This window comes from Lytechinus variegatus, chromosome 1, assembly GCF_018143015.1.
Source record: "Lytechinus variegatus isolate NC3 chromosome 1, Lvar_3.0, whole genome shotgun sequence".
Taxonomy (NCBI): Eukaryota; Metazoa; Echinodermata; class Echinoidea; order Temnopleuroida; family Toxopneustidae; genus Lytechinus; species Lytechinus variegatus.
In genome coordinates this window covers 36748960-36763890 of record NC_054740.1, presented here as the reverse complement: position 1 = coordinate 36763890, position 14931 = coordinate 36748960, and the positions used below count along the sequence as shown (strand labels likewise).

At 35.0% G+C, this 14931-nt stretch overlaps 1 protein-coding gene across 4 annotated transcripts; it reads right to left on the bottom strand.

The window, feature by feature from the left end:
* Positions 1 to 284: 284 nt before the first annotated feature.
* LOC121413067 lies at positions 285 to 14880 on the bottom strand. Of its 4 annotated transcripts, none has more exons than XM_041605835.1 (4): positions 14795 to 14880; positions 8047 to 8133; positions 6407 to 6481; positions 285 to 1407 (listed from the first exon to the last, which is right to left on the bottom strand). In XM_041605835.1, exons 2-4 carry the CDS (start codon positions 8067 to 8069, stop codon positions 1023 to 1025), a joined length of 483 nt encoding a protein of 160 aa, XP_041461769.1. In that variant the 5' UTR covers positions 8070 to 8133; positions 14795 to 14880; the 3' UTR covers positions 285 to 1022. The 4 variants fall into 4 exon arrangements, with proteins under 4 accessions (XP_041461769.1, XP_041461776.1, XP_041461780.1 ...); XM_041605842.1 differs by lacking the exon at positions 14795 to 14880 and adding an exon at positions 14731 to 14750; XM_041605846.1 differs by lacking the exon at positions 14795 to 14880 and adding an exon at positions 14541 to 14561.
* Between the last annotated feature and the right edge of the window lie 51 nt (positions 14881 to 14931).

Genomic DNA, 14931 nt, shown 5'->3' with positions numbered 1-14931 from the left:
GCTAATTTTTAATGGGGACTTCTCCAGGGGGTTGGTGTGTGGCTGTGTAATTGCTCCAGTCATTTAAAATTTTAACGTTAACTTCCTGTAACTTCTTGGGCCAATTGAAACACATGTGTAATAAACTGGGAAACCCATCAAAATTTCATTGGTCTTTCTTTTGCCAGTTTTGAGTGTGATTTTGGATCTGAAACCAATTGATGTGAAGGGGCTATAATGTGATTGAACCAATCTCTTAATATAATAAATATTATCGAGGCTAGCCTGTGTTCATTTTTTTTTTCCATTTTGACAGAGTGCAATTTGTGCAGTGCACTTGTAAAGTTTGATCAGTTTCTTTTGGAAACCAGTTTATATTGGCCTATGAAGAATTTGAAGGGGAAATGAGAAATGGTGGTTAACTGGCATGCATATCTTGATGCTGTCCAAAAGTCTGTGATGATATGACCATACCTCATGTGATTTTCTTGCTACTTGACAGATTCCCAGAGTCTTGTTTCATGAAGACGTATTTCATTATTAAATAATGATCAGTTTCTATAAACAATTACTATAAGGCAATCAGATAGAAAGATTTCAATAGCTTTTACTGTTAATGCAAATCTGTTAGTTCACCAAGTTTTATATAAAAAAAAACGGGCCCTTTGTAATTTAATATTTAGCAACTTTAAGAACAACCGGTGATCCTAATATTCATTGGTGATACAAATTACAAATTATTCTCTGACATCTGGGATTATTTTACTCTATACCAGTTTTCATCATTTCTCACCACGAGATTCAAGATTCTTCAGTCTTTTCCTTGGAATATGAACATGAAAAATTTACAGTAGAAACTCTTCTTTTGCATCTCAGATTGTTTTCCTCTAAACCAGTTTTTTATGTTTTCTTGCCATAAGATTCAAGATTCTTCGATCTTTTCCTTTGCGAAGTGAACATGAAGAAAATTCTTCTCTGGCATATAGGATCGTTTCACTTTATACCAGTTTTCGACATTTCTCAGCACAACTTTCCAGATTTGTTCAGTCTTTTCCTTTGGCATGTGAAGATGGAGAATTCAGATTTGAAACTCCTCTCTGACATCTGGGATTCTTTTCCTTTACACCAGTTGTCGATGTTCTCTCGCTATGAGCTTTCCGTGAATGAGGATCATCCTTTCTCGAGGAATGATCTAGTGTCGTTTTGTTCTTCTCTTGCGAGGCTTCTTCTAGCCGCTCACAGTATAACCCCCTGTGATGCATTTGCAATTTATTCTCCTCTTTACACTCAACATCCAACTCTGTTCTCTTTAAACTATCTTTGAGTCGCTTCTCCACACGAGAACTTGATCGGTGTCTGTTGCCTGAGATGACCCCTCTCAATGTGTTTTTCAAGAATACTTTGTTGGTGCTCGTCTGTCTCTTCTTCCTGTTGAAAGAACAAGAGAGGGAAAGAAAAGAGATTAAAGGGTTGTACTCTGGGCTGAAAATATTTATATCTAAATAAAGCAAAATTCAGAGCAAAATGACCAAAATTTCGTCAAAATCTGATAAAAAGTTATTGAATTTTAAAGTTTAGCAATACATGTATATTGTGAAAACAGTTATGTACATGTCTTCATGAATATTCATTAGGAGAGCTCATGGTGTCACATCACTTTCCCTATTCTTATACATGAGATCATAATTATTTCTTTAATAAGATCCTGTCCATCAGTAGAAACATTAAAACTTAAACTAAAAACCTGTTCAAATGATTCCCCTACATTTCCTTTTCTCCTTTTTCTAATTTTTTTTTGCAAGCATTTCACAAACTCTTAATTGCAGCGAAGTAGAATATATGCAGAGTTTCTGCGCTATATAAATCAGTATATTATCATTTTCATTTTTTCTTACATTGTATGAATAATGAAATAAGTTGCAGCAATAATTATCTAATGCACTAAATCAGTTGTCATTCCAGTTTTTCTAGTTCTTCAAGATAAAAATTTGAATAAACAGTCTGCAAACCCCTATGAGCAAATGAGCAAGATTTATCTAAGTCCTCTCGTGGCTGAATTCATATCCCTACAAAATCTTGTGAATTGTGAGACTTTTTTTCTCAAAGAATTTAACCATTTTCTCCTTGAGTAAAATTGATTACTTTTTGTACCATATGAAAGAATAAATGTTACTCTTTTATATTGGTTATTTCTTTTGAATAAAATATTTTGATAAATAGGTGAACTTCAGGCCTGAAAAGAGGACTCAACAGAGTTTTCTTCCTCTGTTTTCTTTTGCAAATTGTGCAAAATTTTGTGTTTTGGGCACATTATTAAAAGCTCAAACTCTCTACTTTCATGCAATGTCACTCCTATGTGTAAAACCTTTTAGATGGGTCAGCAGCCAGCCTTTTCCACCAAGATGCAAGACGAGATTTCTGAAATTTCTGAGTAACATAAAATCTAGAGTTCTGATTAGCTGAATAATGTTTTCAAAACAACAGGCGCGGGTTATTTGAAGAGATTACCACATGGTGAGTTTGACCTTCAGAGGCCCAATTGGAATTGGTGTGGGTTTGTGGTCTCTACACTGTAAAACAAAAATTATACACCGCTGTTTACTTAAACAAGTGTTTAAATCTTAAGCAAGAAAGTCAATTTTCAATATCTAATCTTCAATAAATTAAACATGGTTGATTAAATGGTTAAACAAATACTGTAAGGTTCATATAGTAAACAGCGTAATGCGTTGTATAAAATCTTAAACAGCGTTTTTACTGTGTATGACCAATCAGAGCGCAGTATTCTTGTTTTGAGCTGCTGAATGTACTTGGCCTATGAAAAGCTGGCTGCTGACCCATCTAAAATACCTCTTCTTATAAAAATTATATATTAAAGCTTAGATCTTCAGCTATATATAAAAATTATTTGTGCTCAAACAAAAATTCAGGGTAAAAACAACAACTTTTGCTGCATGAAAATAATTATTTTGTGTCATGTTTTAGATGATAATAATAATAATAATAATATAGGATTTGCATAGCGCAAGTATCCACCTTGCTAGGTGCTCAAGGCGCTCCTATATTACCTACATGTACATTAGATCAAAAGTTTCTCCTATATATATTACAACATTTCTTTTTAAATCCAAACACATGACCTGAAAGAATGATTTTTCTTCTTTATAAAGATGACAAAAACACGAAATTTTGTCAATATTCAGAGCAGCAATGGCCAAATAAAAAGAGATGTTTTGGTTCGCACCAAGCTCATCAACAATGCAAAACACTCTAGTCATGGATGTCACTTGGATAAACAAAGCCACTTTTTTAGGGCTTGCCGACTGACTGCCTAATTTCATATAATGAAATACAAAAGAACAAGTAGGGATATGACATCATCAGTTTGCTCACTGAATATTCCTGAAGTCATGCCTAGGACTATTTCACTGGAATGTTGCAAATATTTAACCCTAAAACCCTATACTATCTTGTAGATATTGTGGTAAGGAATGTGAATGCCAAATTTCGGCAAAATCGTGCGAACGGCGGCCGAGATAAGATGCCCCCCCCCCCCCCCGATATGCATCTCAAATAGCCCAGTCCTTTAAGGGTTAGGATGCCATTTCTTCGTTATTCCTTGTCCGATCTTGATCAAATTTTCAGTATTGTGTTTGTCTGACTTTTCTTTATCTGTTTAAATCATATAATTTTCTGCCTTGTGTACAGCTTTGAACAAATCATATTGTCACAATATGGATGATTTCAATTCATAGCAGTGTAAAGTGGGAAGGGGGCACATTTGTCTTTTTTTCTGATCTTGTATCCACATTTTCAGTTAGAGTGTATACATTGCTTTAAGAGCAAAGAGCCTTCAATTTCCATCTAGATATGCCCAAAACTCTCTCATAATTTGTCACCTGAAAGTGGTCGCTTAATGTTCTTGGCATGTACAGCACATTGCTGATTCTTCTACTGCCAACTCGTCCACTGACTCACCACATGGTCTACTTTCATTTAGTCTAATGCTATTCTGTCCATCAACATTTCGTCTAACAACCATTCGGTCCAATAACCATTTGGTCCAGTCATCACTCTATCCAATCCCCATTTCGCCTATGACCATTTTGTCCTGTAACCAGTTGGTCTAATGTCCATTTCATTAGTCCAATCAGACCAAATGGTATATGGACGAAATGGCTATTGGACCATTTGGTTATTAGACGAAATGGTGAGTGGATAAATCAGCATTTAGACCATGTGAATAGTGGACGAACTGATGGTAGACCAAATGATAGTAGATGAGTTGGCATTAGACGAACTGGAAATAAAAGTTCATGTGCAAGGAAATACAAGTAAAGGTTTTTCGCTCAGTAACATACAGATTATAGAATGGAGAATAAGCCATCTACATGTAACTCATAATATAAATGACCAAACCTACGAAGTTCATATAGAAATTAAATGAGTGGGCAATAAATTGCAAGTGTATCCTTTGCTCTGATGTTAGGAAAACTAATGAGGAGAAATTAGGAAACTACTGTTCTTGCTATTCCGACAAAAACTTCATGAGTCCTTTTTCATAGGACAATAAATTTCCCTCATTACGAAAGGCTTATACGAAAAGTCCCTTGGAACATGTGACAAGATTGAATTTACATGAAGAAATATCTTTTAACACGTGCAGAAGGTCATTCATGTTATGAGATAAAAAGAAGAAAAAAGTAAATTTTATTAGATGGACTGAAACAAAAAGAGAATGATTGTTGTCACGTTTTCTGTAACCAGTAATCACAGGCCTATTTTTTATTATATAATCTTATGATGAGGTTACAAGAAGAAATCCTATAAAGCCCTTATTTGTGGGAATGCATCGCTATGTCCTCACATTTCCATTGGCTATTTTTGGGATAGGCCTATTGTTTGGATTTTACAAAGCACCCCAGAAAAAATGAAACCATAATTCAGTGTATTTTTTTGCCATGATAATCATAAATTTGCTTAATGAGATATACAGACATGAAAAGATATGCTTCCCCTCTTTAATTTGAAGCCTAACTCAATGTTCATAATGCATGCATGACTGAGAAACTTACATTATCAAGTGAGTTTTTCTTGCTTTTACTGCATCTATTCAGAAAAAATTTCATAACTTACATATCCATTTTTCCTGTGCGTAAAATATGATTGAAGGATGGTCGAGAAAAAGTTGCACGAAAACATACTTGATTTGTACCTATTTGACATAATTGAAAAACAAGCAATTCTAGCAAAGCAGCTAACAATGGGCTAACAGTGAATGCACAGTAAGTATGATATTGAATGTAATGTTTGGATTCTTTCTAACTAGTAAAACATATTACTTCAAATGATTAGACGAGGCAGGGGGAGCGGAACGCTGGGTGAGGGGGAGGGGTGACCCACTTAAAAACAACCAACCTTCTGAGCCAAAAGAGGCTTTCTCTACATTTGTAAAAAAGTGATGTACCCATTTTCTGCTCCACCCCACCCACTTCAAACATGTTTGTCGCCCCTGTGAAATGAAAGGACTTGAGAGGAGTTTGAGGTAAAAGCATCAAAATTATTACCATTGTGAAATTCTATTCTCATTGCCATAGACTCCAGCCAGAGAAAACTCAAAACATTATATAATGGGTTTTTTTTTTTCGAGCAAACAGATACAAAATGATTTACAAAGTACTGGATAAAATGATTAAAATACAAAACATTATTACAATAGCAGAAATTCTGAATTGTAACAACAATGTTAACACAATTATAGGTGGCCTGTAACAAATTTCAAATATGTATTACAATTAAATATCAAGAAGTAGATAGAATAAGCACTTACAAAAGAGAAATAAATTGAGAGGGAAAAACAAACGAATTAGCCTTCGATCAGTTGGGAGTCTAATAAATGACAAGAAAGGACTTTCCACCCTGGTGGCCCGAACAGCATTCACCATTAGCTTATTGTTGGCTACTTGTTTTCAATGAATCGTTGAATATGTAGAAATCAAGCATGATTTAACTTTATCTCGACCATGCGTCATTCATACATGTATTTTATGCATAAGGCCTCATATGGAAGCAGAAAATATAGACATTTGAGTTATGAACTTTGTATTCCAAACATACTCTCTCAAAATTGTAATTTTCTCGTGCAAATAAAAATTTGGTTACACCACTTTCTATTGTTTTAACTCAGTCATGCGTACATTACAAATGTTGAGAAGGCCTTTAAATGAAAGAAGAGACAAATACTTATTAAATGGGATAAATCACATGAAGCAAATTTATGACCATGACAGCAAAACATTTCACTGCATTACGGTGTTTTTTTCTCTGGGATGCACAGTATACCAACTGTTTCTGCTTTGGATAGTAAAGAAAATAGGTAAGAGAATATTTCAAAATATTTCTTTGCTTGCTAGTGTCATCAACTTACCAGCCATAAGCTCCCATAGTTGACGCTCTTTCTTTTCCCCTTCCTGCCTCCTGAAGCAATTCTTGGGCAGCAAGTCTAAAAAAATGATGCATTCCATTGATATAGCAGTGAATGTGCAAGGGAATTTTAAGATATTGTATTTCAAAGTTAATGAGGATTCAGGGAGCCCTTTTTGACCCAGTACTGTTTTGATGAAGAGATTTATAGAACAAGGGGAAGACAATGTTTGAACTGAGTACAAGATTTATTCAATCAGAAATTTGCATATTCTTTAAAATCTGCTAACACTTTAATAGTCTGAAAAAAATGCCTAAAATTGCTTTTTACGTCAAGTAATGTGATTAAGCTAAAACCCCCATTCAAAAGAGAGCAACACCTCTGAAAGACTGCTGTAAGATCAATAAATTTGCTTGATCTTCCAAAGGTCTTTTAACGAACTTTCAAAGATCTCTGAGGTCTTTCATGATTCCTGATGGATCTTTCAGATGTCTTCATGGTCTCCAAAACTTTTTGAAATGGTTCAAAACAGTCTTTCAGCGGTCTTACAGGAAAATGGTCTTTTGATGGTCTTTCAGCACTCTTTCAGTGGTCTTTCGATTAGCATTCAAAGTTCTTATTAGTCTTTCCATGATCTTTCGACAGTCTCTCAAGATTTTCGCGGATATCACTGTAAGACTCATCAAAGATCATTGACAGATCATTGAAACACCTGGCAAAGTCCATGGAAAGAATTCTGAAAGATCATTTCTTGCATGAAAGATCTCTGAAAGACCATTGAAAGATCTCTATGGGTAAAAAGCCAATCACTTTTTCAGAGTTCTTTGAGACGTCTTTCTGAGCCATTCCACAGAGATGACAAATTTCAGTGATCATGGAGATGGGGAGGGGGAGAAGAGGAGGAAGAGGAAGGAGAAGGAGGAAAAAGAAGGAGGAGGGGGAGGAAGAAGAGAAAGAGGAGGGGAAGAGGAAGAAAAGGAGAAAGAAGAGGAGGAAGAGAAGGAGGAGGAAGAAGGTAGAGGAGGAAAAAATATATAAACAAATGGAATGCCTCTGGCGGTCTCACCTGCATCAAGCGATTCAATATAGCAGCAGTGCTGACTTTGAAAACAACTAAAACTTGCACAAGATGTTCAGTGGTACTTGGTTACTCTTATTTCCACGTTTTATGAACTTCACCAATACACTTACAGAGATATAATGGTAATTCAACAAATAGCCCCAACGTGGCAAAAGTTCATTGACCACACATGACCTTTGATCTTGATCATGTGACTTTAAACTCGCACAGGGTGTTCAGTGATACTTGATTACTATCATGTCCAAGTTTCATGAATCAGATCCATAAACTTTCAAAGTTATGATGGTAATTCAACAGATACCCCCCATTCGGCCAACCCTAAATGACCTTTGACCTTGGTCATGTGACATAAAACTCAGGCAAGATGTTCAGTAATACTTGATTAACCTTATGGCCAAGTTTCATGAACTAGGTCCATATACTTTCTAAGTTATGCTGTCATTTCAAAAACTTAACCTTCGGTTAAGATTTGGTGTTGACGCCGCCGCCGTAGGAAAAGCGGCGCCTTTAGTCTCACTCAAAAACTGAATAAAGTTTTTTTGCACAAGGCAAAATTACTTACCTATCAAGTTCGCTATCTTCCATATTTTTCTTGTTTGAAAGAGATATTTCTTCAGTGCAACTTGTAATCTGCCAGAATGGTAGCTACCTGTAAAATGATGAGCAAACATTTCATTTTGATATAAACAAATGGATGATTTAAAGTTTACAATAGGAGTGGGCTATACATGGGTCAAAAATACTTTTTTGTCATTTTAATATGGCAACAGTTTGTATTTATTCCTTGTAGTGTATCTCAACATCAAATGACAATAATTTTTGTCTCGGGTCTGAGAAAAACGTGTGCAGGGCCAAAATCCAAAATGGCCGCCAAAACCGCTAAAAATCACAGTTTTGGCCACAACTTCTTTATTTGTTGGTCTTTTTTTCTGGTTTTGGTGTCTATTCATATGTTTTTTTTTTGGGGGGCAGGCAATTTGTTCTACCTGAAATTAGTACATAAAACCATTATTTGTAGAGTTAAAAGGTGATTTTCCCTAAATTTACACATTTTTAGACCCTTTTTTCAGCCCAAAATTAAGTTTCACAGTCTTGTGGTTCTCGGATATTGGACGAAACGAGCTCAACAATAGCAAGTATAGCTCTACTTTGGGTTTTACTGATATTTGTGAAATATATAATATTAAATTAAAAAAATTTATCCGTAGGGGCTATACAGTATACATTGTATTGTACATACTGCACTGCATACATGTATGTCCATGCATTATGTCTGTATATAACCTATAGTGTCATAGAAATGAACTATTGGGAAATTGAAGATGTATGTTTTGAAGACATGTTTTGTCAATTATGCTCATTCAAGGGGTGGAGAGAGGAAACATTGCATCATATTAGATAGCCAAGACAGATAGCCAAGCGCGATTGGTCCATAGCGCGTCACGTGATATGATCAAAATCAATGTATTTTCCCAGCCGGTCCACCTTCGATGAATATATTGACCAACCGGTCCGTGAATATATTTTTCTACGTGTATGGCGCCCTCTTGTGGATTAGATTTACCATGCATTATCGGCCTGCCTTGGGTCCTGGACCTGGTCTGGGCTCGAACTTGGATTTAGATCTAGGGCTAGGCCTAAACAAAGTTGATTTGAATAGAAAAGGGTCATTCACTGCGTTAGGCTAACGTTACTAAGATATCTATAGATCAAGATCTAACGTTAGATCTATACCAGTTCAATCAATCACTGTGAATTTCATAAACATGCTGCACGCATCGTTAGGCCTAACTTTATTTTCATCATTAGAAGCTATCTAATATAACAGATATTGACTGATGGGATGTGTAAAAAAAACATTCTTTGGACCACCTGAAGGATTCATATTTTCCCTCGTAATCATATTTTCCCTCAGCGCTGCGCGCTTCGGGAAAATATAACCCCTCGGGAAAATACAAATCCGGCGGTCCAAAGAATGTTTATATTACACACCCCATTAGTCAATATCTGTATAATATTCAACCCCATATTATGGCACTAAATACACTGTGGCTATTCTGATTATGGTAACTTTGCCATCCAATGGTAACTTGCATGGAATCCTTGATTCTCATTGGCCGTTGATCAGCGTTACCTTGGTAGTTACCTTAACCCATGAACATAGGGTTAGACCACCAGGTAAAAACAAGCGAAGAAGATATGGCTAAAAATGTGATGTACGACATACTTGTACATATAGTACATGATGCTGTATGTGCAATTTTTGTTTTTCATCCGGTTACATCATGTACATTAGCTAACTGTAACAAGCAATCAAATTCATAAGTCACAATTCATTCTAAAACTCAGGAGCTCACTTGAACTATGACACTGTACTGACTGTAGTTTATATTTACTTGTTATATATGTCATGGTGGACAATGCATTCATGCAGTGGACAGTAGTATGTAAACTACATTGTATACCGTACAGCCCCTATGATAAATGACATTTTATTTTATTTGATAAGATGTATTTCACAAATATCCGTCAACCCCAATTTAGAGGAATAAAGCAATATAGCTATATGAAGCTGCTTATAACTGGTCAACTGGTATTGTCTAGTATCCAAGAACCATGAGATGATGGAACCAAATTTTGGGCTGAAAATCAAGGGTCTAAAATTCGAAAATTTAAGAAAAATCACCTCTTAACTATACAAATAATGGTTTAAACACTTCAGGTGAAAATTAGGAAAGGCTGTTCCAGCATGTTTGATATGCTTACAATGAGGCTCAACATCTTTTTGTGGACAAAATCTTATTATTCTCTTTCTTTTGGGCATGGCAAACTTATAATACATAGCTTAAGGGGAATTGTACAAGCTTTTTATTTAAATCTTAAAGTACTCAGATTGATTTGGCATATTGGCATATGATTTCTTTGGTGCAAGGGCAACTACCCCTGGACAATTACCCCCCCCCCCCGGGACAACTACACTGTACCCCTATCCAAACATCTACACCTACATGTAACCCTATTTCGGGGGTAATTGCCCTGTGGTAGGTTTGTGCACAGGGTAAACATGACTTGATATGGATTTTTTTGCTTGAACATTAGAAATTAAATTTTCAATGAATATAATTTGAAATCAAAGAAAGAGAATTAAAATGATAATCTTCTAGGATTTTTAGAAAAAAATAAAGACAAATTGATTTCAATTGTCTATTATCTTATTGTTATTGTGGTCTCAATAATATTGTTAATATTATTATTGTCTCATCATCGTTTCATTTTTGTTGTCCCAATTACTATTATAATTATAATCATAATTATTATTATCATTATAAGTATAATTGTTGTCATAATAATTCATAATAATAAATATTATTGAAATAATCATAAGACCTTTAATTGTAATTACTATAATTATGATTATTTTTATAATCATAATTACAATAACTTTTATAATAATAATTATTATTGATGTCTTATCAATATTACTGTCTCCAGTGGCATAACAGGCGGGAAGCGGGGGGGGGATTTCACTGGGAAATAAAATAAAAACGGGAAAAAGGAAAAAAGGGAGGGAGAAAGAAAGGTAAAGGGGAGGAAAGGGGAAAAGGAAAGGAGGAAAAAGAAAAGAAAAGGGAAAATAAAACAAAGATTTTTTTTAATGGAAAAGGAAAAATAAGCCACAAAAGGTACGAAAGAAGAACATTTGACAAAGAACAAATCATTCCGAAAAAGGCTTAGATGTAATGCAATAGCATGATGGGGAAAAAATAAAAGATGACAAAATGGCAAACAATAGCGGGAAATGAAGGTAGAATGGAATTAGTCAAAAGCTAAATTAGAAAACAAAGAAAAGGGACAAGAAAAAAAAGATGATAACACGACCAGGCTGCCAAGGATTGAAAATAAAGAGCGGGAAGAAAGATGGACTGCATACAACATTGTGCGATAAGCTTGCTAAATTAAATTTTATGCAAATAAGCTACGGAGTAAGGGCTCTTCATCTATAACCATCAAATGACTCTATAACGCCCTCGTTCAATCACTGGCGTACATGCGCGGGAGGGTGGGGGTGGAGGTCTTTGTTCCACACCCGAGAGGAAATAAAAGAAATTATAGGAGACAACGTATAATGAAATGTGTTATTTGCTGAATATAAGGGAAAATCTGCGAGGTTTAAATGCCTTTGATATCACAAAGTTCCGGGGGCTCCGCCCCAGACTCCAACCACACAGCACTGCCGTATATGAGTATGGTAGGGTTGGGCCATTGGCCCCCAAAAGTTCTACAAACAAGAACAAAAAAGGAGGAAAGAAAAAGTGCAGGATATCATTTTATTTACTGAATAAAATTTCAAAAATATCTCAAAGTTAGATTCTCATGAAAAGGTAATTTTTTTCTCGCTTGCTTCGCTCACTTGGGACTTATATTAAGCAGCTTTATAGCACATGTGTCATACTGCGCCCCTCATATTTTTTTACTCTTCACACTACTGCTGCAAAGAATCCTGTTCACAGTGGCGTACAGACCACAAAAAAGGAATGGAAAAAAAGAAGAGTGAAATATATCATTTTCTGGATATTATGTCAAAATCTATCACAAAATTTGATTTTTACATTAAAAAGGTCAAAAATTTTGCTCGCTTGGCTCACTCGCAATTTTTTTTAAAGATAAATTCTGCCCGATACGCAATATCTGGCCCTCATAAAATAGTTGCCTCATTACGCCTGTACATACCATGATATGACCGGGAAATTTTTGGCTCTGGCCACCAACCCCTGTTACGCCGCTGACTGTCTCAGTAATTATTACAATTATAATTACTTTCATTATAATCGTTATCATTATAATTATTTTATAATAATAATTTTTTGTAACAATATTTATTATTATTGTCTCAATATTTATTGTCTCATTATTATTAATGTATCATCGTCACTATTGCCTCATTATTGTCTTATCTTATAATAATAATTATTAACACCATAACAAAGGTCCACAATCAAATCAAATATCGAATATCATGAAACATATCTCATACATGTAAACCTATTTCTAATTTAAATCCATGAAAGGAGCTTTCTGTGCCATTCAAAAATACAACTTCCATAAACAATACCATATTCTAGACATTCAGACACATTCTAACAAAAAATCATTTATCAAACAAAATTCTTGAAGTTTACTTGCAGTGTTGCTCTTATTAGGGGTCATAATACTTATTTCGCACGAATTCTACAAAATAAATAAATAAAAGATGAATAAAGGCCGAACAAAAATTGAAAATATTCATGAATTATGCAAACATAAAATCACTTCAAAAAACACAATTTTGCTTACCCATTTCGTATTTCCAGCATCAAAACAACTTTTCGAACTCGAAATCATGTTCGCAAAGAAAGAAATTTGATGTTTCTTCGAATGGCGATGAGAGAGAAAATAAAACCCGGAAGTCAAATCTCACGAAACTCGATATTTTCAAGATGGGGATGTACAAGACAAGATCGTCTTTGCATTTTTCAAATGACATGAGGCTTTTTTCATTATTCATTACTACGATCTACTTCAGTAGAAGCTGAGCAACAACATCTGATTTTTAGATACGAAAGAGGTCTGTTTGGGAAGTAAATGATTATCATTTACCGATTTCCATTTCAAAATTATTAATATTCATAATGAAAATCGGCATTTGCAAAGCAGAAATAAGTTGTTTTTTCAACAATCAGACAATTATTTTGCGTTTTAGAGCGCGATTTGATCGCCGAAAATGATCGCGACAAAAAATTTACGCGTCCGATATTTGGCAAAAAACAAGCTTTCGGTGGAAAGTAAATAATTTTTATTTACCATAATTTTTTTTAATTCTATTTTTTTATGACATTAATATTCAATATATTTACTACAGAATAAATGAGATTTTTAAATAATTCACTGATGGTATTTTTGTTTTGGTCCAATTATGCTTAAGACAAGTGTCCGATATTTGGGCACTTTACTCCAAGTGTGTAAAAAAACCTTTTACTGCCCTGCGATGATTTGGAAATTGTAATTTCAGGATGGAGAGTCATTTTCACGGAAATAATGAAATTTTTTTCAAATAATGAAATTTTCAGGCAGGCAGTTTTGGAGTATGCGGGCGGTGGACGCAAATCTAAAACTTTCATTCTCTTGGCCTAATAATTTTGTGCAGTACAATATTATTTTCCCATGCATGTCTTTTTTATTTTATAAAAAGTTTGATTGTAGAAATTATGCTTTTGATCTCGCCAATTTAATACGGTGACAGATACGAGAATGTCTTATGGAACCGGCTGTGATAGCTACACACTACCGTCAGTGAATGGGGCCGGGGATGCGGATGATAGTAAAATGTCAGAAATTGCTACATAAATCCCCAGAAACGACAGTTATTCCTGTCTAATCATAACTTTGTTCATTGAATGAGTGCATGAAACGTTAGATCTAGATTCCACAAGCATGACAGGCAGCACTTGTTCACTGCTACCACTGCACCACCCTGACTGTGGTGAATCTACAGGTAGGACTATGGTATGCCAATGCTGTACATAGCACACACTTTGAAAAAAATCATTAAAATATCACTTTTGTGACCAAAATTACTAATTTCCATTCAGTTGCAATTTTTTTTTCATTAATTAGTAACTTCAACTTGGGAATCATTTTTTTATTCACCAGAACGCTCGAAAACTTGATTTTGGGGCATATTTTGGCTCTAAGGCTCTATTGGTGGAAAGTAATATGGCAAGAAATTTTTCAATCTCTATTTTCAATTAAGATAAAATAATTCAAAAAATCAAATTTACATAAGACTAGACTCTAGAGCCAACTTAGGGCCTATATGATGAATAGCTGTAAATGAAAACTGAAAGTTTAAGAAAATCAAGCATTTGTCCAAGCCTCCTAAAAGAGTCCTATAGAAAAAGAGAAAATAAGCCAAACATGGCCACCCTTATTTTGCCACACATGGAGATGTAACTGAGAACAAAGTTATATCATAACCTTGTTCATTGAATGAGTGACAGGCAGGGTGGTTACACTTACAGCTGCAGTGAACAAGAGGCAGGCTCTCGGCCTCGCTCGGTCGCGCCGGCTCCCCCGGCGTAAGAGCCTGCCTAGGACCGTTAGCACCACAGTAAATTAATCGTGTGGGACAAAGGTAAACTAAGGAAAAGTCAAAACTCGAGTCAAATTAAACGAATGCTCTTAGTTTTTCGCCGATTAAAATACAGACCACCACTTGTTCTCTTTTACAGTAACTCCCACATTATTAAAGTACGAATGACAAGTTCTTTTACCAAATATGGAAATACAGTCAGCCGTCACCTCTAATTCAGACTGCGCTGTTCGTTACCGAAATTAAGCAGACAAAAAATAAGTGAACGTAGCTCACTAATTTCAAGCACATCATGAGTATAGTATACGCTTGAAACTA